The sequence below is a fragment of the Ursus americanus genome, chromosome 16, assembly GCF_024610735.1.
Source record: "Ursus americanus isolate L20-20 chromosome 16, mUrsAme1.1.p, whole genome shotgun sequence".
Lineage (NCBI taxonomy): Eukaryota > Metazoa > Chordata > Mammalia > Carnivora > Ursidae > Ursus > Ursus americanus.
In genome coordinates this window covers 50,174,374-50,200,854 of record NC_142142.1, presented here as the reverse complement: position 1 = coordinate 50,200,854, position 26,481 = coordinate 50,174,374, and the positions used below count along the sequence as shown (strand labels likewise).

Sequence of the window (26,481 nt, the reverse complement as noted above, 5' to 3'; positions counted from 1 at the left end):
TGGGAGGATGGGAGGATAGAAGCTTGACTCCTTGGACCCCTCAGCGCAGCTGGGAGACTGCTTTTGTATTTTCTCTTTGAACCTCAGGTGCGCATCACTGGATGAATCGTCATCCTGGATCCATGACATTTTCCACTGTTGGCCCATGTAGGGCCCCCTTGTAACTCTCCAGCTAGCTAGATGCTTTTAACAATGTAGTAAGCCTCCGTAATTCACCACCCGAAACAAACGCTGCATCTAACCAGGAGACCCCCTGCCCTCACTCCTGCATTCCCTCCCCCTGCCGAGGCAGCCGGGAAAGTCTTAGGTTTAGTCATTCAACAAATACTGATTCTACATCTCTGCCAGGCCAGGAAATGTGCTAGAAGCCCCCTAGAAAGTAAGCCTCACCCCAAATCCTACGTTTATCATTTCCTTCCTTCCTTATGAAGATTCTGTGTTACATGTAATCTTTGGGGGATTTACTTTTTTCCTTTAATGTTAAATTATTAAAGCCATCCAGGTGATGGTGTGGTGCCGTAGTTCATTTGTTTTGACTACAGCATAATATTCCAACATGTGAATGTACCAGAGTCAGCTTCTTCAAGGCTGGCCTGGGACTGAGCCCTGAAAACAAGATATTTTCCTTAATTCTTTCACTCAACAAATATTAAATACCTACTCTAGGGGGGCCTGGGCAGCTCAGTCGGTTAAGCGTCTGCCTTTGGCTCAGGTCATGATCTCAGGGTCCTGGGATCGGGTCCCAGGATGGAGTCCCGCGTCAGGCTCCCTGCTCGGCGGGGAGTCTGCTTCTCCCTGTCCCTTTGACCCTCCCCCCTACTCATGCTCATGCTCACTCTCTCTCTCTCAAATAAATAAAATCTTTTTAAAAATAAATACCCACTCTATGCCAGGCATTGTAGGAGACACCAGGGACACCCTAATTACCGATTAGTCACAGTCTGTCATTCTAGCTTGTAGTTTTAAATTAGTTTATTTTCTCTGTTTTCAAAAAGGTGTGGGATGTTTTCTGTATAAGCACTATTCTGTGGATCGCAATCGAAAACATCAGCTAAAGGGGTACTGAGGTCACTTCTGTTCACAGATGAGGAATCAAGAAAGTGCAGGCTGTAAGCCTCCTTTGTTCCCTCTGTGTCTCGGCCTCCAGCACAATGCTGGGCCCATCAAAGGCATACAGTCAATATTTGTTGAATTAATAATAAACAGGAGACTTGCCCTACTTACCTCAACTAATGCAGGCATGTGAGAACAGGCAGACTCAGTGAGAAAGAATGAATTGACGGGGAAGGGCCACTCAGTGGATGTTCCTGACACCCCTCCAACCTGCCCCTCCTGCAGCCTGCACATGTCAGCAAGTTCCCTCCTACCCGCTCCCTGAAGACCCAAGAGCACCCAATCCGCTGGTGAGGCCTGCTGCTTTGACCTTCCAAGCACGGGTATCTTTCCCCACCACCAGCCTCCTTCTCCTTCCTCTTGTCCTTGCTGATCTTTGTTCTGTCCCTCCAACACCAAACCTGCTCCTTCCCCCCGGCATTCAGATCTCAGCCCAGGGGCTGTCCCTAACCACCCTGGCCCCTTCCCTAGGCCTCTGGCTCTAAGTAGCCACCAGGCACCAGCTCCCATCACCCACTTCGCTCTTCATGACACTCATCGCTCTGGCTTTATCTGTTCACACCTGTCCTCCCCTCCTTCCCCCAACTCCCCACCCGCCAGAGGTGAGGGCAGAGCCTGGCCTGGCCTGTCTGGGCAACTCTGCCATCCTACAGTACTTAGTTCCTATTTGTCTTTGAATCCACAGCTCCTAGAGCAGGGCCTTATCAAATAGCTCATTGAATACTTAATTACTTAATGCTAACCAGACTGGTTATCAGACAATTGGGATCCTTTTCAGCCATGAACCTGACTGAGTCAGACAAAAGAATTTTGCAAACTCTTCCACGATGACTGTATATAGATTAAGTACTGTTGATACTCTTATTACCCAACTCGACAGCCACAGCAACGCAGTGTTGTAGGACTTGTTCTCATCTTTACCCTGGAAACAGTCCCCCCTTCCAGGCCCTGGAGATGGCAGAGGGCAGGTGGCTAAGGATGATCCACAGGGCAGAGCCCAGAGTCCAGTTCCATTTAACAGCATCTATCTGGTCTTTCCTGGGTACAAGCCCTGTGGAAACCTCTGAGGGCACAAAGGCCATAAGAAACAAGGGTGACTGCCCGGTGGGAAAGTTCTGCAGCAAATGCTGGGGGGCCCGGGAGGGAAGGGAACTCGCCTGTGTGAGTCAGGCCCTCCCACTACATAGCTCACTTAAACCTCACAGCAGCACTTTGAAGGAGGTGCCATCTCCCCCACTTTACAGAGGGGGAACATGAAGCTCAGAGAGGTTAACTATCTCACAACCAAAACTTGCAATTAATAAGACGCAGAACCTATATTCCAACTCAGCCCCCGCAGACTCCAGAGCCTGCTGTCTCTGCTACATCCCCCAGCCGCCCAAGGCCTCGTGCCACCTAAAGGCAACGCCAGGCGCGTCCCTCCAGCAGATGAGAGAGTTTGGGAGAAAAGGAAGGAGCTCCTTCTCCCAATGACTTCTCTGCCACACTCAGCCATGGAAGCAAATACCCAGAGATGCCCCCCACCCCACTCCCGCCACCAACCAGACCTAATCTGGGACACCCACCCAGGGGTTAGAAGTCCTGTGACCCCCAAATGGGACTCGAAAAATTCCCAGATGGAAATGTTCAGAGCCCTGCAGCCCCTCCACCTACTAGTGGAACCGCCGTGACCTCAGCACCACAGGCAGACAAGCCCCGGGATGGAGACCCAGACCCCAGTCAGGCCTGCCGCTCACCCAGCCCCAGGACTCCAGCTCCTGTACCAGCTGAAAAGGGCGCATAGAGAAGAGAGCTTTCTGGGAGGCATGAGAGAGAGGCATGAGCCCCGGCAGTCCCCTCCCCTTACCCTTTGCTTTGAAGGAAAAGGGGTGTATGGACTTCATCTGTGAGCCTTGTGTGCACGGCTCCTGTGTATGACCCTATGTGGCTGTGAGTGTGCTAAGTGCACACATGCAGTGGTGTGACTGGAAGAACAGAGGCTTGTGTTTGTGTATGTGTGTCCACGGTGACCTAAAAGTACACTTGCAGAAGTACCACAGTGCTCTGGTAGTGTTTTGTCTTTGTTTGCTCTGTTAAGAACAACATACATTCAGTAAAGTACTCGAATCGAAAGTGTACCCCCCAGTGAATATTAAACATATGTACCCCCAATGTAACCAAGACTTAGATCAAAATCTATTTAAGTTTTCCAACATTCCAGAAGTTTCCATTGTGCTCCTTCTAATTACTGTCCCACTTCCCCAGCCAGTGGTAATCACCATTCTGACTTGTATCACCATAGATTAATTTTACCTTTTAAAATCTAAATATATATGAAATTATACAGAGTATACTTTTTTGTGTCTAGTTTCTCTCCTTCATTATTATGTCTATGAGATTCATCCGTAGGTCATTGCCCTTAGCACTAGGTTATGCTTGTCTGTTGCTGAAATATATTCCATCATATGAATATACCACAATTTATTTATCTATTCCATCAGTAACGGACATTTGGGTTTTTCCAATTTTTAGCTATTATGAATGCAGTTACTACAAACATTCATGTACAGATACTTCGCTAGACACACGCACTCATTTCTCCCGGCTAATTCCTGAGTCATAGAATCCTATAGTTAGATTTAGCAGATCCAGCCAAGCCATTTCCCAAAGTATCTGTACTAATTTATACTCGCAACAACAGTGTGTAAGAGCTCCAATATTCCACATCCTCATCAACACTTAGTACTGTCAGCCTTTTTAATTTTAGCCATTCTGGTTTCTATGCAGAGATAGCTCATTGCATGTGAACTTGCATTTGCCTAATAAGAAATGATAATGAGGGGCGCCTGGGTGGCTCAGTCGTTAAGCATCTGCCTTCGGCTCAGGGCGTGATCCCGGGGTCCTGGGATCGAGCCCCACATCAGGCTCCTCCGCTGGGAGCCTGCTTCTTCCTCTCCCACTCCCCCTGCTTGTGTTCCCTCTCTCGCTGGCTGTCTCTCTCTCTGTCAAATAAATAAATAAAATCTTTAAAAAAAAAAAATGATAATGAGGGGCGCCTGGGTGGCACAGCGGTTAAGCGCCTGCCTTCGGCTCAGGGCGTGATCCTGGCGTTATGGGATCGAGCCCCACATCAGGCTCTTCCGCTATGAGCCTGCTTCTTCCTCTCCCACTCCCCCTGCTTGTGTTCCCTCTCTCACTGGCTGTTTCTATCTCTGTCGAATAAATAAATAAAATCTTAAAAAAAAAAATGATAATGAGCATCTTTTGGCACTGATTGGCCACTAAAGTATCCCCCTTTGTGAAGTGTCCAAGTTTTTACAGAACTACATCCTATCAATGTAGACAAATGGTTGACCCAAACAGATGGCAGAGCAGAATCATCCTAAGAAACTCAGCAATACAACAACCCAGCAACCTGCCATTTCCACAACTGCTAACTAACTGCTACAATCAGTAAGCTAGTTGTACCAAGTAATATAGACGCATACCTGAATTGTGTATTCAGTGAGATATCACTGAGCCCCCCAACTTAGATTCAGCAGAGAGAAGGGAATGCAAATAAGAACCAAGAGCCTCCCCTGGGCCCTTAGCCCCAGCCTGAGAGGTTCCCTCACTCAACGCACTGACTGTTTTTCCTTCAATTACAGGATCCTGACAGCGATCGACCCCTGAACAGCCTTGGTAAGTTCAGGTCCAGTTATGCCTTGCCCACCTCAGCCTCCAAGTTTCAACCAGTTACCAAATAGATACTAACCCCCTCTTGCATGGCCCTCACCACCACCACCAAGGGCTAAATGCTGTGGAAGATCTCTATCCACCCACCCATTCATCATTCAACAAAAATGTATGAAGCAACTGTAAGGTCCAGGGTAATTCTAGAAGTAGGAAGCATGGTCTCCAGGGAAATAGGACCAACAAACCTAAACCCCAAGAACAGTGATTCTCCAACTCATTCACTCAGTTACTCACCTTCTTATTCATTCAACAACTCTGTGAGTGCCTGCCACGTGCCAGGTTCTGGGCTAGACGCTGGACTCAAACAAGAACTAAGACAGCCAGAGTCCCTGCTCTCACGGAGTTGCCAGTCTGACCTGCTACCACAGAACAAGCTGGACAGAGGTATTTTCCCTGGTAAACTAGAAAATAATAGTGTTTGCCTGATTTACAGGAGAAGGATAATTTAAGAGATAAAGTGTTTCCAAATTTAAGGGTTTTTTCCCCCCTCCCAATCTATTTTGTTAAACCATTGAGAGCTACTCCCAATAGCCTACTGGATCAGCAAAAGAAGTGAGCAAAGAACAAAATAATACGACAGATCAACAAGGAAATAACTGATCCCACTTACTTCAACAATTTCAGGGCCCCATGTTAATAATGATCATAAACAATGTAGTCTTCCCCAGGTAAGATGGTGCCTAGTTTATACTCGGGAATTCGACAGACCAATAGACCCCCGTGTCTCCAGAAAACTCCACCACCTGAGTAAGGCCCAAGAACCACCAAACCAAAAAACAAGTTAGATTTGCTACTAATACCCAGGTGAAGGGAGCTCGAGAAGGAGCGATCAGTGCCAAGCAATCAGAGATAATAGTGTCATGGGTCAGGCGAGCTTTGACAGAGTCCCTACAGGAGTGAACTACCACAAAACAGAAAGAAGTGATGAGGGTTTCAGTAGTGAAGGGAAGCAGGAGCAAAGTTTCAGAGCAGGAATGAAGGCAGGTGCGCAAGGATCAGGGCAGAAGCTCCCCATGTGGCACTGAGGACTGGTGAGGATTAGCAGTGGGAAGTCCATATGGCCCCAGGTCACACTGGCTTTGCAAGTCTGGAGAAGAGCATGGTCTAGATACGGAAGTCACGGAGGGTTCTCGGGCAGGGATGTGACAGGATGACAGCAAGATGCTGGGAGGCTCTGTCCCGCAGCAGTAGGTAGGACCGGCTGGAGGAAGGAACAGTGACAGGCCAGGAGGCTCTTCATAGCTCATGGCGGCTTTGTCAACTTCAAGTATGAAATGTAAACCAAGAAAACTCTACCCCTCCTGATGATGTTCTCCCTGAGAACATCAGGGAGACAGAGACATCGGGACCTGGACAGGGGAACCTATCAAGGGGCTCCCAAGAGATAGATGGCGCACCTCTGAGAAAACAAGCCCACCTCGTGTCCCCAGTGGGAGGTGCTCAATAAACAAATCACACGTGGAGGACAGATGAACAGAATGTCGCCGTGTCCATGGCCCGAGGACAGCTCTGCACACTGACTGCTGGAACCTTCAAACGATACCTGCTAAGACTGAGAAGCTCCCTGGTACCAGCTCCCAACAGGTAACACCAGCACACACCCCCGGGCCTGAGCTCTGTGTCTGAGGCTTAAACGCTCCTTCTGAGGAAACGCAACGTTTCCTACGCTTTCCCTTTCAACAGATTCAATGATATCAGCCCTTCTGAGCGCCAGTCTCTGGCTGGATGCCATTCTCTGCTTTTGAAGAGCTGAGGAGAGAGATCGAGGCAAACATATAACCAGCCCTCATTCAAGCTAGGAACTGAGACCTGTAACAAAGATGGAAATGCTGTGCTTAAGAGATCAAGCCAAGAGCAATGTACGTATTCACTTGGCAAATACCTGCTGAGGCACCTGGGACTCAGCAGTGATGAAGAAAAAAAAAAAGAAGAAGAAAAAGAAAAAGAATTCCTTATCTTCATAGAGTCTTCATTTCAGAAAGAGATGGGAGGGGACGGAAAATATATATAATATGTAAAATATAGAGTATGTTAAGAGCTGATGAGTGTTTTTAAAAATGGGGAAGGAGGACAGGAAATGTTGGAAGATTACCATTCCAAAAAGGAGGTCACGAAGGCCTCACAAGGAAGGTGACAGACCAAACCTGGGGAGGTGAGGGGAAGAGAGCTGAGCTATTGCCTTCCGGGGACTCAAGGCTGCCATACCTCCTGCCCTAGCTCGCCCTGGAGGAGAAGTCCCATGCACCTGCCCCAGCTTATTGCCTGCAAGGAGAGGGGATGCAAGAGGACCTATCTCAGATACTTCCTGAGAATTTAGCTTTTCAAATCCTGGCCCTGCTACCATCTCCTTGAAGAACCATACGAAATGGACAATAGAGTTATTATTACCTCTGTTTTAGGCATTTCTAGGCTCCCACCTGCTTCCTAACCCCAAACTCTTGTTCCCATCCACGTCCTTCCTGATGAAAGGTTCACCTTTCTAAGTACAAATGTGATCACATCTCTCTGCTGTTCAAAGCTTTCCATGGCTCCATGTTGCCTTCATGATAAAATCCAAATTCCTGGCATGGTGTTCAAGACTCTCGGCAGACTGACATGGCCAGTCCCGCCCCCACAACACGCACTGGCCCATGCTACGTCCCGGGCATGTGAGGAGCTCACAGTCGACACCCCCAGGCCTTCGCCCAGCTGGTCCAGCCCCCTCACCCCATCGCCACTACGGAGGCCCATTTAAGTGCTGTGATGGTGTCTGGCGGTACGGGCAACTCTGTCCCTGTGTGCTTCTTCCCCCAAACTGGCATCTCCTTAAAGACAAGGGCTGTTTTGCGGACTCACCATCTGTTGAGATGAGTTGGAGATGGAGGCCGTTAGGAGGCACTCATGACAAGCATTTATCAGGGCTCTACGGAGCAGGTAATGCTTGGAGGTCCCTGCTCTCCTCAAGCTTACAGCTTAATCAAAAGATAAGTCAGAAAAGAGGATAAATGATAGTGAAGTAAATGAGTACTTGCCTCTCCTGGGGCAGATGCAGGGCAGACCGGACAGGGTAAAACATCCCAGAATAGGCTAAGTGAAGACAAGGAGAAGATGCCACGGTCTGGAGGCTCCCTTGAGGGGCGCAAGTGAAAGATGGATAAGCCTGGGTAAGCGAAGGAGGAGGGCTGACCATGCACTGTTGAAGCTAAGCCCTGTCTGCAGGAATAAAACCCCAGTGCTAAGCAAAACTGTCCCCAAAGCATTCTGCGGCTCAGCACCAGGGCCAGAGGGCAGGGAGGCTATGGGCCTTGGCAGGGGTGGTCTCCAAGGGCTGACTGCAGGCTCTCTCCCTCCACCTCACAGATGTCACCCCCCTGCGCAAACCCCGCACTCCCCTGGAAACCTTCAAAAAGGTGGGGGTCCCCATCATCGCAGCACTGCTGAGCCTGGCGACCATCATCATCGTGGCTGTCCTTAGTAAGTGGCAGCCCCCACCCCTGCCCTCACCCCCTCATTACTGCTCCCACCTCCACCCTCACCCCCGAAAGTAAACAGCAGCTCCCACCGCCCCTCTAAGCACCACCTCACCCTCCACCCTTCCACCCAGCAGCCATAGACAGGTGATCTGCATGAAGCTTTGTGTGACACGCATCCACCCCTGCTCTGAAGGGAGCCTTCCTCCAGGAGTGAAAGGGGGAGGTGAACACAGCCTCCACCTACCCCGGATGATCTCTGGCACAGGGAAAGCACAGCAGCACAGAGTACAACCCACGCAGGCAAGCGGCCAGGGCAGCCACACCCCTGCCTCCTTAGTCAGGTGCCTGCAGACACCTGAGCAGCCCTACCGACTAGAAGCAGGGAGCCTTTCCACCTGGGAGGCAGAGGCACAGACAGGAGGCACAGGGGAAGCCACCCAGGCTGATAGCACGTGTGCACACACAGACACACACACACACACTCTGCCTGTGCTCTGTCTTCCTCTCACCAGTGCTTGAGACCCAACAGGCAGGCCGCTCCGTGACAAAGAAGGAACTGAATGACCCGCCATGCCCAGATCTGGTCTCTGCTTCCACTCCTGTGACTGTCCTTGCCTTCCCCTCCCCCATAGTCACAGCATGCTGACTGTGCTCTCAGGGTGGGAAGCAGGGCATAGCAGAACAGGCTAGGAGTCAGCTCACCCCTTGCTGCCGTGTGACCTTGAGTAAGTCCTTTGACCTCTCTCAACTTCAGTCCCCTCATCTGTAAAACATCCTGTCTCCCCCAGAGGGATGTGGGAGATAATGTGGGTAAAACACCTGGATGAAAATCAGGTTGTATAAAAGTGTGGGTCATCATTCAGGGTGCAGAGGCACGTGTTTGCTAACCCAGGTAGTACGGGCCCTTCAGGAGCCTGCACGTGTAACCACGGTGGCATTTCCACCAGCAGCGGCCACCGCCACCCAGAGATCACTGGGCCCAAACCCTCCTCTTCCACCTGAGTACCTAGGCTCAGAGAGGCCGAGGCGTTGCAGTTAGAGACAGCTGGGACGGGACCCCAGGGACGCAGACTGAACAAGTCCCTTTCCATCTGTGGCACTGGAAATGCAGATGCACGACACAAATACCACCCAGACCCCCGAGAGCCCTACTGAGCAGGGAGAGGCAGGTTTCTTCCTGACCTTGGCTGGCCCTTGGCCCTGGGCTTGCAGCAGCATAAGCAGAGCTGCCATCCTAAGCCTGTTCGATTTAGGCTAATACGAAGGAGAGCCTGCTTTCTCCAAGCATGTGCCCTGCCACACTGGAGAGAAGGGGCCAGATTCATCCAGGGCATGCCTGGGCAGGCAGTGGTGTGCGATCTAGAACTGGGGTCTCCCCATCCCACAAAGCCCTGTGTGGCTTCCATGCCAGGGCCCCCAGGTTCTGCAACCAGAGGAGGTCATCAGAGCCTCCATCCCAGGCAAGACTCCCTCAACTTTTTGGCTTCTGGGGTCTCAACTGGTGACACTACATCCTGGCTTTGTCCCAAGAGGCTAGAGTGACCCTGCCTGACCCTGGCTCCTGACCACGAACCAAGCTCTCAAAGTCTAGGAAGGATCCGGCCTGCGCCTTCTCCTGCGCTCCCTCACACCAGGGGCATCTGGGCCAGCAGCCCCCATCTCAAAGCCCCTCATGGAAGGCATGGACAGGCAGCAAAGAGCTTTGGAGTCAGACAGACCCTGGTTGGAATCTTGGCTCTACACATAAGTGCTGTGTGGCCTTGGGAAATAAACCCCAGGTCTGTAAACCTCAGTGCCCCCCACCCTTATAATGTGAGTTAATTATTATTAACCTGCCTCCTCAGGTTGTTGTCAGGATTACACAAGACAGTGCATGGAAAGCTCTGAGCAGCGAGCAGTGAGGCCGCGGTCAGACTTCTCAATGTCACTTGTAGGGCTGGCCAGGAGTGACACTGGATGGCCGGAGGGAGCTTTGGGCCAGGGGAGGGTTCAATTAGGCAGAAGGGTCTCTTCCTACCAGGAAGGAGACTTCAGAAATGTGAACTCCGTTCCCTGAGGAGTCACAAACACTAGACTCATTCCCAAGGCAGCAAAGGAGCAACAGAATTTGAAAGTCACAGGCAGAAGACAAAACACAACAAAACACCAACCCCTTCATGGATCTTTCGGCCCCAGATAAAAACACCCAGTTCTAGAGCTGCACTGTGGTTACAAGATACTCATGGCCACCAGCTCACCAAACGTTCTCACCAACCTCACCCCACTGTACAGATGAGAAAACTGAGGCTGCGGGAGGGGACGTGATGGGTCTAAAGTCACACGGGAGGCAGCAGGGCCAGAACTCTTGTCTTTGGGCTCCAGGCCCCATGTTACCATGTCTGGTAACGACCAGAGCCACTGTGCTGGCGCTGGGAGGATGAGGCCAGCGGGGGCTGGTTTCTGAATTTCTCCCACACTTTCTCTCGCTTAATGCCTCAGCCACCTTGTAGGTATGGGACAGGTGTTTCTTTAAAGATAAGGAAACTAAGGCTCAGGACAAAGTATACCAGCTACCAAGTGGCATCACTGGGTCTGGAACCCTCATCTGCCTGTCCTGAAGCCCAGCATGTTTTCAGGGAAACACAGCCTATCCCACCCCCTGGGCTGCCTGCTTGACGGTCAGCCCTCTCTGCCCCCTCCCTGCCCCTGCCTTCCAGTCAAGGTGATTCTGGACAAATACTACTTCCTCTGCGGACAGCCTCTCCACTTCATCCCAAGCCAGCAGGTGTGTGACGGCCAGCAAGACTGTGCCTCCGGCGAGGACGAGCAGCACTGTGTCAAGACCTTCCCCGATGGGTCCCCAGTGGCAGGTGAGCCCAGGGACGGGAGGGACTGGGGGAGTGGGCACAGCAGGAAACCAGCTCAGGTCCCCCTTGGTCCATTGCATTGCATCTGCCAACTGACTTGTCAGTTTCCATCCCTCTTGTGAGGTGCTTAAGAACAGGACCAGGTCCTGACAACTAGATCCCCAGTACTTAACAGGTAGCAAATACTCGGTGACTATCTGATGAACAAATGAGGACCAAAGGGACAGGAAATTGTAACATATCCTGCCCTGTTCTGCTACACCTGGGTGCAATGAGGCAGGCGGCTGGACTGGATGACCCTGGGGAGTTCCCTTCTTTCTATGAAATCTGTTCTTTCAAGGGGACTAGAAAAGCGAGTGTCAAGCCGCTAACTAGCTATTGATCCTCCTATTCATTAGATGTTTTTTGTAGCCTGCTATGTAACGAGACTGAGCTAGGGGACTAGGGGAGGTTTCTGACAAAAACTCATGTTCTTTCTTGGACAGGGCTGGCCCAGCTCCATCTACCTAGTACTTGGGTTCCGGGGAGAAAGGACAGCCCAGGAGATGGGTGTTAGGGGGATTCTACAGGCAGGACTAAGTGACTTCTTATGTATATCCTCTTTTTTTTTTTTTAATCAGAAGTCAAATGCCTATGGGCACCTGCCATCCTACTGCCAATAGTACTTCCCTCTCAATCTCCTCCCTCTGACCTCACGTGGAAAAGGAACTTCATTCCTCACTGGGAAGTTCCAGGCTAGACAAGCTGTGTGGACCATGGGTAGAGTCACCATAGATCACCAAAACTGATATCTGTAAGAATAAAAGGGAGAGCTGTTGATTGTGCCAGGACAACAGGTCCACAAGGAGGTTGTTCACAGGACATCTGGTCACCCTAGCTACCATCAAAATGAGGCTCAATCGGGCAAAGCCAAATGGAAGAACTTCCCCCGAGGTAGAAAGCGTTGGTGTTCTACGATGCTCTAGGTTCTGGGGGTAGGGAGGTCGTGCTGGTCCCATGATGTATTCTGAGGGAGATGGGCCAGACGGGCCCCTGTCCTGCAACTGACCCAGGTTCTTCCCCTCTCAGTCCGCCTCTCCAAGGACCGATCCACCCTGCAGGTGCTAGACCCGGCCACATGGAGCTGGGCCTCGGCCTGCTTCGACAACTTCACAGAAGCTCTGGCCAAGACAGCCTGTGGGCAGATGGGCTATGACAGGTACCCGGCCCCAGCCTCCAGAGGCTGTCCCCTCGCCCCTATGACCTCCTCCCTTCTTCCCCCTTTCCTTCCTCCCTTCCTAAAAATATAGATACCGGAGTCAGACAAAACGTCTCTTGAACCTGAGCACTTTCACATAAAAGCAGCATGAAGTCCAATCTCCTAAGCCCCAGTTTCCTCAAGGTTAATTGAGGCAAGTACTGGCAACATCATGGGTGCAGGGAGAGAACGTAAGCCTCACCACGCACCCCCAACACGCAGCTCTGGCTCCTCGAGACCCTCACTCCCGCACAGCTCTGCAAGAAGCTGCCCTGTCCCAGAGGATAATATTTACTTACTCAAGGTCCCATTGGCTAAAATTCAGCTTAAACAAACCTGATTACATTGGGGCCCCATCAGCAATCCCAGCTCTCTCAGCAAATTTCTAAAGCAGCTCCAAATCTTCAGTGGATGAAGTTATATAATCATAAGGATGATTTGCATGATGTGTTCATAGTCATTTGATCTTGGCAAAAACCAAAGAGGTAGTTATTACCGTATCTATTTTAAAAATAGGTTCAGGGAAGATAGTAACTTGCTGGGTAGGAGCTGGGAGGGAGAGGCCTGGGGTTTGTGCCCAAGACCCCTTAATTCCTGGGCATCAGGAGTTCTGGCAGCATCTCTGTTTCCAGCTTGGGTAATTCTCTCTTCCCCAAGCCCTTCCCTGTCAAGGAAGCAGAGGTGAGGCCCCTGATCACTTAGAGAGCCTAACCAGAGAGGAGGGGAAAGAACCCATTTATTCAGCTGCAGAGTGGGGTAGGTTCCCAAGGACTCTTCCTGGCAGGCCCCTAAGGACTCTAAGAAACTGGACCCAGAGTCTAGGCAGAAGTGAGAACTGCTAGGCAGACACCATCAATCAATCACAGAACTCTCTCCCATCCACCCCTAAAGCAGCCTCCAGGTCCTTTTTCAATAAATGCTCCCGGCAGCACTACTGCCCCATCAGACCTTTTGGCCCCCTCTGCTCTCAGGTCATCAGGTCTTTGCTGCACAGTCCTTGCCACACCCTGGACAGGACACCTGCACCTCCTTCATTTCTGAGGAGAGCTGGGAAGGCAGGCCTGGGCCCTGCTCTTCCCCCTCCTCCAGCAGCCGCCTGGCCCAGCCTCCCCTGCAGCCAGCCCCTCCTCCCCGCTGCAGTCCAGCCACTGCAGCATCAGCAGTGCCCAGCACTACAGGCTGCGGCTGCCTTACGCAACCAAGGTGTCTCAGGGGCTGCTTAAGGTAATAGGATCCTGGAGTTTCTGTCCTTCCAGAGTGCACTAACGCTCCAAACCAGCTGGCTTCTTGAATTCTACAGTATCAAAGCCGGTCAGAATTATTCATTAGGATGTAATTCATGAACAGAGCTTAACTTTCCGGGAACTGTCTGCTTCCACCACCGTCCCTCCTTCCGGGTCTCAGATGTCTCCACTTTCCTTCCTCCACCTAAATAAAAAGCCCTCTTGTCGCAGGACCATAAAACCCAAGATGGGTCAAGGTGGGAGGGGCTCTGGAGATCATCAGGTCCACCTCTCATTTTACAGAGGGAGAAACTGAGGCTTAAGGAAACCCGGAGAAGGGCGTGACCTGTCAAGGTTACACATCAAGCTAGTGTCAGAGGGAGAACAAGAGCCTCTATCTCCAGGGCTCTGGAACCCAGCTCGGCCACACTCATGCCCTTCCAGGTGCATCTGGACCCACCAGGTGTGCAGGGCCCCTGCCCCGGCATGTGAGAGCATCAGTGGCCAGTCAGCCAGTGCCTCAGTCGACCTGAGCCCTGCATACAGAGCCAGTACTAGCATGGCTGGATGGGGAAGGACGGGACAATCAGAACGACGGGATGAAGGGGAGCCTTCCTGGAGGAGCAAAGACTTAAACCCAAGGTTTGAAAGAAGACAAACATGGATTAGAGGAGAGAAAGAGGGAAGGTGGTCCAAGCGAGAGACTCTTCTGGACTCATGTGAAGATTGATCTGGTTCTGTCCTATCTCCAAGGGAGCCGTAAATGTACTCCCACCACCCAATTCAGCCCAGATGCCTTGTTCGGAAAACCAAATATCCACCTTCCAGTTCCCTGGCTGTAAACCAGAAAAAAAAGTGCTAGGACATATGAAATAGGATTACAGCTGGGAGTTAGGAAAGCATGTCCCTAACATTTGTCCAGAGCTCTAGAGAAGCAAGACCACGTCAGCACCATGCCCAGAGTCCTGGGACACATTCTTTCCCACTGCAGCTCCTGGGAGTGGGGGCTACTCCCCCCATCTTCTTCTAACTTCCTGCCCTAGCTCACAGATTCCCCCCACCCTCTCTCTCAATCTCTGTCCCCCAACGTGAGCAGCAAACCCACCTTCAGAGCTGTGGAGATTGGCCCAGATCAAGATCTGGATGTTGTTGGAATCACAGAGAACGGCCAAGAGCTTCAGGTGCAAAACCTAAGTGGGTAAGTGGGAGGACGCCTTCTGGCCCCCAAGAGGCTCACATATGGAGGCTGAACCCCATCAGGGCTGGAGGCAGCTATCCTGAGCAGGTGCAGCAGCAAGCGGAATGCAAGCCAGACCACAGGAAGAACTCCAGGCCATGCAGACTGTCAGATACCAAGAGCTAGAGAATCAGATTTCTGAGAGGTTTTCTGGGTTGACTTCCATTTTTATATAAAACAGACAGCTGGACAAAGTGTGCTGTCCACATGTTGGTGGCCTTTTCATCCAAGAGTAAAACCAAAAATTTTCCTACTGCTTTGTGCTCCCGATTAAACCCAATAGGCAAGATTCCAAAGGCCACTTTGTCCTTCCCAGCCACTCACCCAGGCCAGAGAAGGCCTCTTCACGTTCCCAGCTCTCCAGAGAAAAGGCTGCATGGCCTTTGGCAGCGGCCTGTTCCTCCACCTCCCCACCCTGCATGAGGGCTCAGCATCTAGATAAAAGCGGTCACACTGCAGCAGAGAGCCCCGAAGAGGATGCTCTCTCCCTAGTATTTGGGGATGCTGTGGGGAGAGCCTGAAGGCCCCTCACGTGGTGGGCTTATTCATCAAAGAGTAAATCTTTTTTTTTTTTAAGATTTTTTTTATTTATTCATTCGATAGGATAGAGACAGCCAGCGAGAGAGGGAACACAAGCAGGGGGAGTGGGAGAGGAAGAAGCAGACTCATAGCGGAGGAGCCTGATGTGGGGCTCGATCCCAGAACGCCGGGATCACGCCTTGAGCCGAAGGCAGATGCTTTAACCGCTGTGCCACCCAGGCGCCCCCAAAGAGTAAATCTTAAAAAAGACCAAGATGGTAGCAGGATTGTGTGCCTGTAATTCCACTGAAATCCCACTTTTTGTCCATTTAGAAAGCCCACAGTGTAACAGACACTGTTCCAGGCTCTGCTCTCTTCCACTCTAGGATGCCAAGGACTCAGGCTGGGCTCTGATGCAGGCAGGGCCCAGCACACAGTGGGTGCTTAACAGCAGGGGTGTTGAATTCAAACAAATTGAATCACACTGAACTAAATGGTCATGCGGTTTCTAAACGGTCCCCCATGACATGGGTTCCAGATTTCCCAGGTGTTGGGAGGGAACTGGAGTCAACAGGGCCAGGGGACCAGAGTCCTCACCTCCCACAGAAACCACAAGGCCCTGTGTCTTCTCTCCAGACCCTGTCTCTCAGGCTCCCTGGTCTCCCTGCACTGCCTTGGTGAGTATGCCCCGTCTCTGAGGGTTTGGGCCCTAGGCCAGAAATGAGCAGGAAGAAAGACCTTCATTCTCATTCTTAAATTTCTCAGATTCTAAGTTTCTCTCCATTTTATCTCAAACTTATTTCCTTGGGCCTTGGATTTGTAGGGCAGTGCTCCTTCAAGTGGGGGATGTTAAGAACTCTTTAGTACCATCCATACACAACCCCACAACCAAAGCAGAGAGCTGGCAGGGAACAGAAAACTGGAAAGGACAGAACTGGGCCTCCATGCCCTCCCACCCTGGTCAGGCCCGCAAGGCCTCCTCTGTCACAGTGTGTTCAGTTATCCAAGATCAGATCACTCAGTTTAGTGAAAATACAGTTAGACTGTGTCTACCACCATCAGGCACACTAGTGTGAAGTAGAAAATACCACACAAGAACTGGTCACTCTTCTCAGGAACTTAGAAAGAGCAGAGAGAGAGACACAAGGTCACAGGTGGGAGGGGCTGGACCGAGTAGCCTTCACAGCCGACCTGCCGCAGAGAGACCCAGGCACCAGTCCCACTGGCTTCCAGCATGAACTTGAATAATTCACCTGACCTTTCCAAGGTTTCTCTTCCCAAGAAGGCCTTCCGTCCAACTGCCCCAGAGGATCCAGCTCTTACAGAGGAGATCAGAAGAGAAAACAAGCTCTGTGACCCAGCTTGTCCTCCCAGCCTTGTGGAAGAACTGACCAGAGTCTGCCAGGCTGGCCAGACACTGGACGGGCTAAGTGGAACAAGGCCATCGTCACTGCCTCTGCCATTGGGCAGTATATATGCTTCCCTGTTGGATGTTAAGACTTTTTGTCATTATCACGTGATGCCCACAATCCCTGGTGTGTGGGGACGGACACACAGTGGCTAGCCAGTGAATGACTGAACCATCGCATGATCTGCCTCTGCACTGAATGGCACTGACGTCACAGAGAGGTTGAAGCCACAGACCCTCCCTTGAGGAGCTGTCAGTCTCACCAAGAAGACCAAAGCACAAAGGAAATGAAAGGCAGGCCAACACCAGGGGAAGGCTATGGAAATTCCAAGACGGGAAAGTCCCCAGGGATTTGGTGGCCCCCGGGGAGGTGGTGCCCAGACTAAACGCTGAGCTGTAGGCTCCCCAAAGGGAGACACCACGTCTGTCTGTCTTGTCCTCGGCTCTCTTTCCAGCATCCCTGAACACAGCAGGCACTCAATACAAATTTGGTGAATGGATCAATGCTTTAGATAAATACCAAGAGGACAGCACCTCAGGGATGGGGGCTTCCTCGAGCAAAAACAGAAGGACTTTTTAGGGAGCTACAAGCAGATCGATTCGGCTAGACAGAAACTTTAGATAAGGACAGTGGGCAGCTGCCAGAAGGACTTTAAACTCTACCCTAGAAAGAGAGAGGCCTCGGGGCTGTGAGGGAGCGAGGGGACACGGAGAAAGCAGAGTTTGGAATAAGAGGTGTCTGAAAAGCCCCTGGCTGGCACAGGCCCAGAAAGGATGGCAGCCTTTTCCTGGGAGAACCACCACTGCGGCCGTGACCGCGAGGACTGGAGAGGCTGAGGGCAGGGAGGTGGGAAGGGAGGCTTTTCCCAGAGCTTGAGGGTCATGACGGAAAACCAAGGAGAGTGGTATATGGAAGAGAGCATAGGGTGTCAAACTGGGAGACTCACTCATCACACGGGTAAGGACTTAGAGAAAGGTGAATTGAGTTTAGGATAGGAAGATCCAGTTTCTGGAACTTTCTTCCCACTTCCGGCTCCCGGAGCAGTTTGTGGGCGTCTGTTAGCTGATACTCCGCTGGAGCGGCTGAGGACACTCCACCTGGGCAGGACTTTCGAAATTCTGAATCACCTATTTGGTTTGAGGGCCATGAATTCCCAGCACAATGGACACGCCCACGTTCACAATATAAACACATCCAAAGCCCAACAAAGGAGAGGGAGTTTGGAGAAAGTCTCTGGTCTGCGACACCCTCTCCCCAGGACTAACTCAAAATGGACCTGGTCCTCCCCACCCCTCCAGGTCCCAGTCATAAGGGCCCTGCTCTAAGGGGACAGACGCGGGGCTCCTAGGGGATGTAGTCCCCTCCCTCAAGAGCCTGACTCCTGATTTTTCCCTCCTTCCTACCGACTCCAGCCTGTGGGGAGAGCCTGAAGGCCCCTCGGGTGGTGGGCGGGGAGACGGCCTCTGTGGATTCTTGGCCTTGGCAGGTCAGCATCCAGTACAACAAACAACACATCTGCGGGGGGAGCATCCTGGACGCCCACTGGATCCTCACAGCAGCCCACTGCTTCAGGTAAGGCCTGTGCCGCGGGGAAGCCTGGGGGCCCAAAGCGTGGAGGGGCCTGAGTGTCTGGGTCCCCTGTCTCCCAACTTATGTTCCAATGTCCTCACCCCTCTTTGCCCTCCCTCTACAGACCACGTCCTTGGGTGTGGCCAACCCAATGAGACACTGGACAGGATGTCCTGTGTTAGGCACCCGGGATCTGAGCAGAGGGTACTGGTCACCAAGCTTGACCTCTTCCAGTCGAGAAGCAATCAGATACCCTGTGTCCGCAGTCTGGCCTCTTATCATTCACTCCACAGAAGTTGTTCCCATCGATCTCCCTGGAGTCCTGAAAATGCTCTCCCTCTACCAGTCTTCTCCGGAGTGGTTCCAGGGTCAAGAGTCACTGCCACTACCCCATTATAGCCAAAAACTTAAAAAAGCAGAAAGCACAGATTCCCTTACAGGCCAGCAGAGAGAGGCCTGCCCATAACTGCGGGGAAGGACTATTCCCAGGCCCTCTTCGCTTTCATTCCTTCCTTCCTTCCTTCCTTCATTCGTTCAACATCTAATGAGTACTATATTATGTAACCATATGCATTAGATCCGTCACAGTGTAGGCCGGGGATTCCTAACCTTCTTGAGATCTGACAAAGCTCTCAGTCCTTTCCTGGGAAACCACGCATGCATACTAAGCAGGCAGGAGCCTCTGGAGTCAGAAGGAAGACAGACAAGTACATAACGTAACTGACAATATGAGCACCACATGAGTAACACGGGCAGTAAAAAGCGTTGGGGGGGAGAGTGCCAGGACCCCAGAGCGCAGGTACTTGGAACAGCCCCTTCCCCAGCCCTCCAGTTAGAAGTTTCCTTGGGCAGGTTTCACTGGCAGAAAGGATCAAATCCCCTTTTAGAATTTGGCCTTTCGTAAGGGATTCCTCAGACCTGCTCCTTCTCTACCACCCCTGGCCTCACCACCATTACCTTCTAAAGCAGGGACATTCAGCACCCCAATCCCCAGGGCCCTGGGGACCCAGCTTTTGGCAAAGACCGCACATGCTTGGCTCAGGCCTGAACCCCGCTGTCTCTGCCCCCCTAGGAAGCATCACGATGTGTCCACCTGGAAGGTGAGGGCTGGCTCAGACAAACTGGGCAACTTCCCATCCCTGCCTGTGGCCAGCATCTTCCTCATTGAGCTCAACACCACGTACCCCAAAGAGAAGGATATTGCTCTCGTGAAGCTGCAGTTCCCACTGACATTCTCCGGTGAGAGGTGGCATCTGGGGACAGCCCCCTTAGGTCAGGTTATGACCTGCACTAGCTCACTGATTGGCCTTGGGCACATTGCTCCTCCTTCAAGCCCTCAGCTGTGTCTTTGTTTCTGGTGAATATACCAGCCTAACATCAGTGAGGGTCCACGAGGCCACTTCGAGCTGTCAGCTCACAGCCCGCCTCACCCCGCCAGATTCTTTTGAGGTCTATTTTCTCCATGTGGAGCACCTCAAGTGAGAATCACAGACTCATCCAATCTTGGGGTTGTAAGGGAACTGAAGGACCCTCTAGTCCATCCTCCACCCTCAACAAAAGCCAAGAGCCTGCACAGCATCTCTGCCCAGGGGTTAATGTGCCCACTTGGTCTCCTCCAGGGGCAGAGAGCTCATTACCTTTAAGGCAGCCCATGAAATCTTTGAACAGCTCTGTTAGATGACTCATGCTTGGATAGTATTTACATCAGCAATTCCAACTGTCAGTTTCACAGGATACTGGTCCCTTGGAGAAAAAAAGGGTTCTATTCTCAAATAAGTTTGGGAAACATTTTTATACTAGAGCTCTCTTCTTGGGGCACATTAGTATATAAAATTATGACAAGACTTTTAATTTTTAATTTGCTTTTATTATGTTTAAACCATATCTCCTCAACTTATTTGACCACAGAACTTTCTCATGCCACTTTTGTTAACATCCCCAGGAACACAGGCCATAGAAACCCTGGTGTCAACCTTTTCAGAGCACTTAGCCACCAGGCTCTCCCCTCTTTCTCTCTGCTCCCGGCAGGCACAGTCAGGCCCATCTGCCTGCCCTTTTTTGATGAGGAGCTCACTCCAGCCACCCCACTCTGGGTCATCGGATGGGGCTTTACGGAGCAGGATGGAGGTAACTCCTGGGCTCAGGACCACAGGGCTGAGGGAGCAGCTCTTTGAGGTGATGGGAGGGACCATCCTTGAGAAAAACCCATCCTGGAAGTCCAAGCACCCAGGGGAATTATCGTGGGCTGGGGTAGGAGGCAAGCACGGGAATATGCGTGTGTTTTCAAATTCCCAGGAAAGATATCCGACACCCTGCGGCAGGCGTCAGTCCAGGTCATTGACCACACTCGGTGCAACGCGGAGGATGCCTACCAGGGGGAAGTTACTGAGCAGATGCTGTGCGCTGGCATCATGGAGGGCGGCGTGGACACCTGCCAGGTGGGATCATGAGGGAGTTCCTTGGATAGGGATGTTAGTCCTGGAGAGACAAGTAGATACAGAGGCCGACGGCCTCATGTGAAGTCTTGCATATGGTGGGCACTCAATGTGCGGTGAAGGGAAGAAGGGAGAGAAGGAGGGAAAGAAGGATTACAGTCAGATAAGGATGGAAGGCTAGACAGAGACAAGCAGAAAGATTTCAAATGTGTATTTCACCTACAACGATGGTGCTACCCACCCTGCCTGCTCGCTCTTCCCCTCACTCACAGGAGTAGGAGTCACGTGCGGGCAGGAACGCCAGGTCTATTTTTTCTAGAACTGCCAAGATGCTGAACTACACTAGAGAAAACCCACCTCGTGCCTGATGAGCCCTGGTGCAATGCCTCCCCTCCTCAACCCCACTGACCAGTCCCTGAATACATTTTCATTCCCTCCACCCCCAGAGGATCTTCCGAGCCATTTTCACTAAAGTCCCTAACCCTACCTCTGCCCCCATTCTCAGTCATTAAATTCCTCCACTCAAGAGGTAGCTCTTGGCCATCTCTTGAATGCCAGGTAAATACTAGGTTTGGGGGACAGTGTCTTCCCTCAGGGAGCTCACGGTGGCAGGCGAGGGGGCAGTTAGGCTATGGTGTTACTGGGTTCTGAGGGAGGAAGTCTCAGGGGCTACAGGAGCTGGGACTGACACCCAAAGAAGTGCACTTCTCACGATGACGCGTTCTGGTCTGCTGTGCTGTTTATCGTCTCTCTCTTCTCCATTTAACTCTAAGCTCCCCGAGGGTAGGGATCTTTGTTCTTTTTTATTGATCAAATCCCTAGTTGTCTAGAACAGTACCTGACATGCAACAGGCATCCCGTGAGCAGCTAAATAAATTTGGAAAGTACTGGATTAAAGAAAGATAATCAGGCTTCTCACTGCAGAACCCCTTAGAGCCTTCAGTTTGCTAGCGTGCCCTGTGAATCTGAGGGAAGGCACACCAACAACTTACTTGACCACAAACAGAACCCTTTTGCCCCAGATGGAAGGGCCTTCCAGGCTGCAGGGACAGCATGAGCAGAGGCCGTGAGGGCAGAACAGCACAGAGCACTGGGGAGCAGTGGGGGAGCACAGAGGAACTGACTGGCCAATGCGAGGGAGGGAAGAGAGAGAAGCACACTCCCCCACCCCACCCCTGACTGCCCTCCCCAGCAGCCCGTTCTGGTGTCTCACAGGGTGACAGCGGTGGGCCCCTCATGTATCACTCTGACCAGTGGCAAGTGGTGGGCATCGTGAGCTGGGGCCACGGCTGTGGGAGCCCCAGTACCCCAGGAGTATACACCAAGGTCACAGCCTATCTTAATTGGATCTACAGTGTCCGGAAGGTAAGCCCCACCTGTGTGCCCTCCCTCCCTTCCTCTACCCTAAAGGTACCAAACCATCCTTAGCTTTGACTTAAATGGCTCTGAGATGACCCCTTACCTCCTAAATAATTTTCCCCACCAGTGACAACCTGAGATTCCACAGGAAGAGGGGAAATTCCTTAGATCTGAGATTCCAAATCCATGCAAGCGCCTTAGAGTATAGAACACACCCAGCTTTATCATTCTCTGTTCTCCGGCACACAGTTTCCAGACTCCGTTAAGGAGGGTAGAAAGGCTTAAGAAACTTCCCCGGAGAAGAGAGGGAGGAGCAAAGAGCCTCAGGAAAGGCAGGCTAATTTTGCACACATCACCACCTTGTCCACTTTCAAATCATCTCTTTGTTGGTCTCTTGTCGTAGTCTGAGCCGTGACTCATAGCTGCCGCCCCCTCCATACTGCTGGAAACTGCCTCCCCCTGTCCTGCCTACCTGGGGATCCTGCAGAAGTCAGAGCAAGAGCCCCCTTGGGCACACCTCTCTGCCCACAGCATCAGCATTTCTTGGTGCAGCAAAGGGCCTCTGTTCCTGTAAAAGACCTCACAGCCCACAGGCACCCAAAAGGAAGTCAGCAGCCCCAGCTCCACCACCCTTGGGGCTCCTGGCGTCCCAAGGAGAAAGACACAGCCCACTGAACAGGCCAGACTTCCAGCCAAGGTCTCAGAAGACATTGCTAAGCCAAGAAGCAACTTCCTACTCTGCTGAATGGAAGGTGACTCTCCAGTGAGAACCCAGATGACCAAGGGCTGGAGTGGAAGGAGAAAAGGGTCTGAGCCAGTCCTCTCCTCCACCCATCCCCAAGCCCACCCAAGCAAGAAACCAGTTGTAATGTAAAATGCACTGTCCTGCTATTGGCACAACTGCTATTACTTGCTGTTATGACTATTAGCTCTATGGCTGCTGCTATTAAACGGGTGTGTGAAGTCTTTGACACAGGAGGACTGGGCTGTATGCTAAGAACTGAGCTAGGACCTACTGTATCATTCTTGAGCCTGGTTATGAAAAGATCTTGGGGAGACGACTGATTCTTAAACAAGGGAAAAGGAGACCCAAAGTCCAGAGAGTACACCTATGACTCTGGAGGGAAAGGATTTAGGTACTCAAGGATGACAGTAAGTCATGGCTCCCCCAGTGGCTGGAAAGAGATACTGCACCTCTGAGCCCTTCCACCTAGAGAGCCCAAGAGTTGTTGCTTTCATTCTTTAAAAAAAAAAAAAAAAGACATTTATCACCTGCGAAGTCTGACGTGGTCCCTAAGTGGGGTTCTGAGGACATAAGCATAAGTCCTGCACTCAAACGGTCACAGAATTAAGCCCCATGAACTTCTCTGGCCACTGTATGGGGGCCCAGATATTCTGAGGACACTCGGTCAGATCTTAAATATACGTGATAATGCTTTACTAGGTTCTCAGGAAATAACAGAAATCCTCAAAGACCAAATAAAAATATGAATAAACAAGCAAATAACCAAAACAAAACTATCAGAATCGTGAGCTGAAATAAAAGTAGAGATCTGGGAGCAACAGCTAAACTAAAATCTTGGGTTGTCCGAGGGACCAAGACCTTTTTGAAAGTTGAGATCAGAACTAAACCCAGACCCAGGGCTCACCATCAAAGATCAGCCAAGATTTTTTAAAAAGAAAACCCCAGGAGTGGGAATCATCAAAAGTGGCAAATTTAGAACTCCACGGACCTTAGACGTTAGAATTATCAGATTATCAGAAAAACTGATACTGTAGAATATTTCTATGTGCCAGACGCTATTCCAAGTGCTTCACAGTGTACTGACTGAGTCATTTAAGACTCACACAAACCTACAAGAGCGGTGCCGTTCATACCCCAACCCCATTTCCGGGGTAAGAAAACAAAGGCTCAACGAGGCTAAGTATCTTGCCTGAGGTTACATATGGGTAAGGTGAACATGAGCATTCTGACTCCAATGTTCACGCTATAAACGATCACACTATAGGACCGCCAGTAATTTACGAATCTTCAAATAAATTTGAAATGGGTACTTTTCCACATTTTAAGATATTCTTAAATACTTTTAATTTAAAAACCCACATAAAATTTACTATCAACCATTTATAAGTATACGGTTCAATGGTATTAAGGACATTCACACTGTTATGCAACCAACACCACCATCCATCTCCAAGGCTGTTTTTCCCTTCCAGAACTCTGTACCCATTAAACAATAACTCTCCATTTCTTCCTACCCTGAAATACTGGAAGCCACCTGTCTACCTTCTGTCTCTATGAAGCTGACTACTCTAGGTACCTCCTCTAAGTGGAATCATATAGTGTTTGCCTTTTTTGTGCCTGGCTTATTTCACCTAGCATAGTGTCTTCAAGGTTCATCCACGGTTGTAGCTTGTGTCAGATTTTCCTTCCTTTTTAAGGCTGAATAATATTCCATTATTTATACCACATTTTGTTTATTCATTCATCCATCAACTGACATCTGGGTTGCTTCTACCTTTTGGCTATTGTGAATAATGCTGCTGTGAGCGTGACTGTACAAACAGCTCTTCAAGGGGCGCCTGGGTGGCACAGCGGTTAAGCGTCTGCCTTTGGCTCAGGGCGTGATCCCGGCGATCTGGGATCGAGCCCCACATCAGGCTCTTCTGCTATGAGCCTGCTTCTTCCTCTCCCACTCCCCCTGCTTGTGTTCCCTCTCTCGCTGGCTGTCTCTCTCTCTGTCAAATAAATAAATAAAATCTTTAAAAAAAAAAAAACAAAAAAAAAAAAAAACAGCTCTTCAAGACCCTGCTTTCGATCCTTTGGGTGTATACCCAGAAGTAGAATTGCTGGATCACATGGTATCTGTTTTTAATTTTTTATTGTTTTCCATAAGGATCACACCATTTTACAGTCCCACCAACAGTGCACAACAGTTCCAATTTCTCCACATTCTCACCAGTGCTTATTTTCTGTTAAAAAAAAAAAAACAAGTATTTTAATAATCAAGCAAATGTGACAGGTAGATTTGAAAATGAACCAAATAGAGCTCTTAGAAACAAGAACTATAATTATTAAAATAAAAAACTGAATGTTTGCAGTAAATAGCATTTCAGACATAGATTAAGAAAGGTAAGGTAGATTGAAGAAGTTACTAAGTTTGCTGCAGAAAGAGATAAGGGGATAAAATACACGTATAGAGGGGGGCGCCTGGGTGGCTCAGTTGGTTAAGGTCTGCCTTCGGCACAGATCATGATCCCAGGGTCCTGGGATCCAGCCCTGCATCGGGCTCCCTGCTCAGCAGGGAGTCTGCTTCTCCCTCTCCCTCTGTGTGCACTCACGTGCGCCCACTCTCTCTCAAATAAATAAAATCTCTAAATATATATATACAAAATCAAGGCTATGGACAGTGGAGGCTAGAATAAAAAGGTCTAACGTATCCAGTTAAAGCCTCAGAGGGAGAAAAGAGAAATATGAAGGAAAAACAACATCTAAAGACATAACAGCTGAGAATGTCCAGAACTCATTAGATGCGTGACTCCTCACATAGAGTATTTGCCACTATAGTGTATACACGCATACAACCAACGGGGAAACATTCGAATAAATCCTCACCTAGGCACGTGACTGAGAAGCTTCAGAACACCAGAAATGAACAGAAACTCTTTAAAGCAGCCAGAGAAACCACCCAGACTGCCTCCAACCATAAAGATACCATAGTCAGGGGCACCTGGGTGGCTCAGTCAGTTGAGCATCCGTCTCTTGGCTTTGGCTCCGGTCGTGGTCTAGGGGTCATGGGATCAAGCCCCTCATCAGGCTCTGCACTGAGCATGGAGCTTGCTTGAGATTCTCTCTCTCCTCTCCCTCTGCCCCTCCACTCGTGCTCTCTCTCACTTGCTCTCTCTCTCTCAAAACAAAAAAATAAATAAAAATTAAAAGACACCACAGTTAGACTGCCAGCAGACTCCCCCACAGCAGTAAAGGAACCAAAAGACTCTATCTCCATGAGCCGAGATAATAGAGAACTGTGAATCCTACAAAACTGCCTTTTAGATTTAAGGCATTTTCAGGAAAACAATAGCGTTTACTACCAACAGGTCTTCTCTAAAGGAAAATCTCAAGTATGTACCTTTTTTCCAAATTCCAGTTAGTTAACATCGAGTGTGATATTAGTTCCAGGTGTACAATATAGTGATTCAACACTTCCATATATCACCCTGTGCTCATCACAAGTGTCCTCCTTAATCCCCATCACCTAGTTCACCCATCCCTCCACCCACCTCCCCTCTGGTAACCATCAGTTTGTTCTCCCTAGTTAAGAGTCTGTTGCTTCGTTTGCCTCTCTTTTTCCCCTTTGTTCATCTGTC

The 26,481-nt window shown here is 50.4% G+C and overlaps 1 protein-coding gene across 1 annotated transcript in view; it reads left to right on the top strand.

Annotated features, from left to right (window-relative positions):
• Positions 1 to 24,907, top strand: part of TMPRSS4 (transmembrane serine protease 4) — a 36,477-nt gene extending 11,570 nt beyond the window's left edge. The window contains exons 2-13 of the mRNA XM_087868406.1: positions 4,740 to 4,773; positions 8,167 to 8,280; positions 10,976 to 11,128; positions 12,194 to 12,323; positions 14,682 to 14,783; positions 15,978 to 16,018; positions 18,163 to 18,322; positions 19,392 to 19,558; positions 20,348 to 20,446; positions 20,615 to 20,757; positions 21,970 to 22,119; positions 22,517 to 24,907. Coding sequence (XP_087724532.1) covers positions 4,740 to 4,773; positions 8,167 to 8,280; positions 10,976 to 11,128; positions 12,194 to 12,323; positions 14,682 to 14,783; positions 15,978 to 16,018; positions 18,163 to 18,322; positions 19,392 to 19,558; positions 20,348 to 20,446; positions 20,615 to 20,757; positions 21,970 to 22,119; positions 22,517 to 22,528 — 1,305 coding nt within the window. The 3' untranslated portion in view covers positions 22,529 to 24,907. The remainder of the gene's footprint in view (positions 1 to 4,739; positions 4,774 to 8,166; positions 8,281 to 10,975; positions 11,129 to 12,193; positions 12,324 to 14,681; positions 14,784 to 15,977; positions 16,019 to 18,162; positions 18,323 to 19,391; positions 19,559 to 20,347; positions 20,447 to 20,614; positions 20,758 to 21,969; positions 22,120 to 22,516) is intronic.
• Positions 24,908 to 26,481: the final 1,574 nt, after the last annotated feature.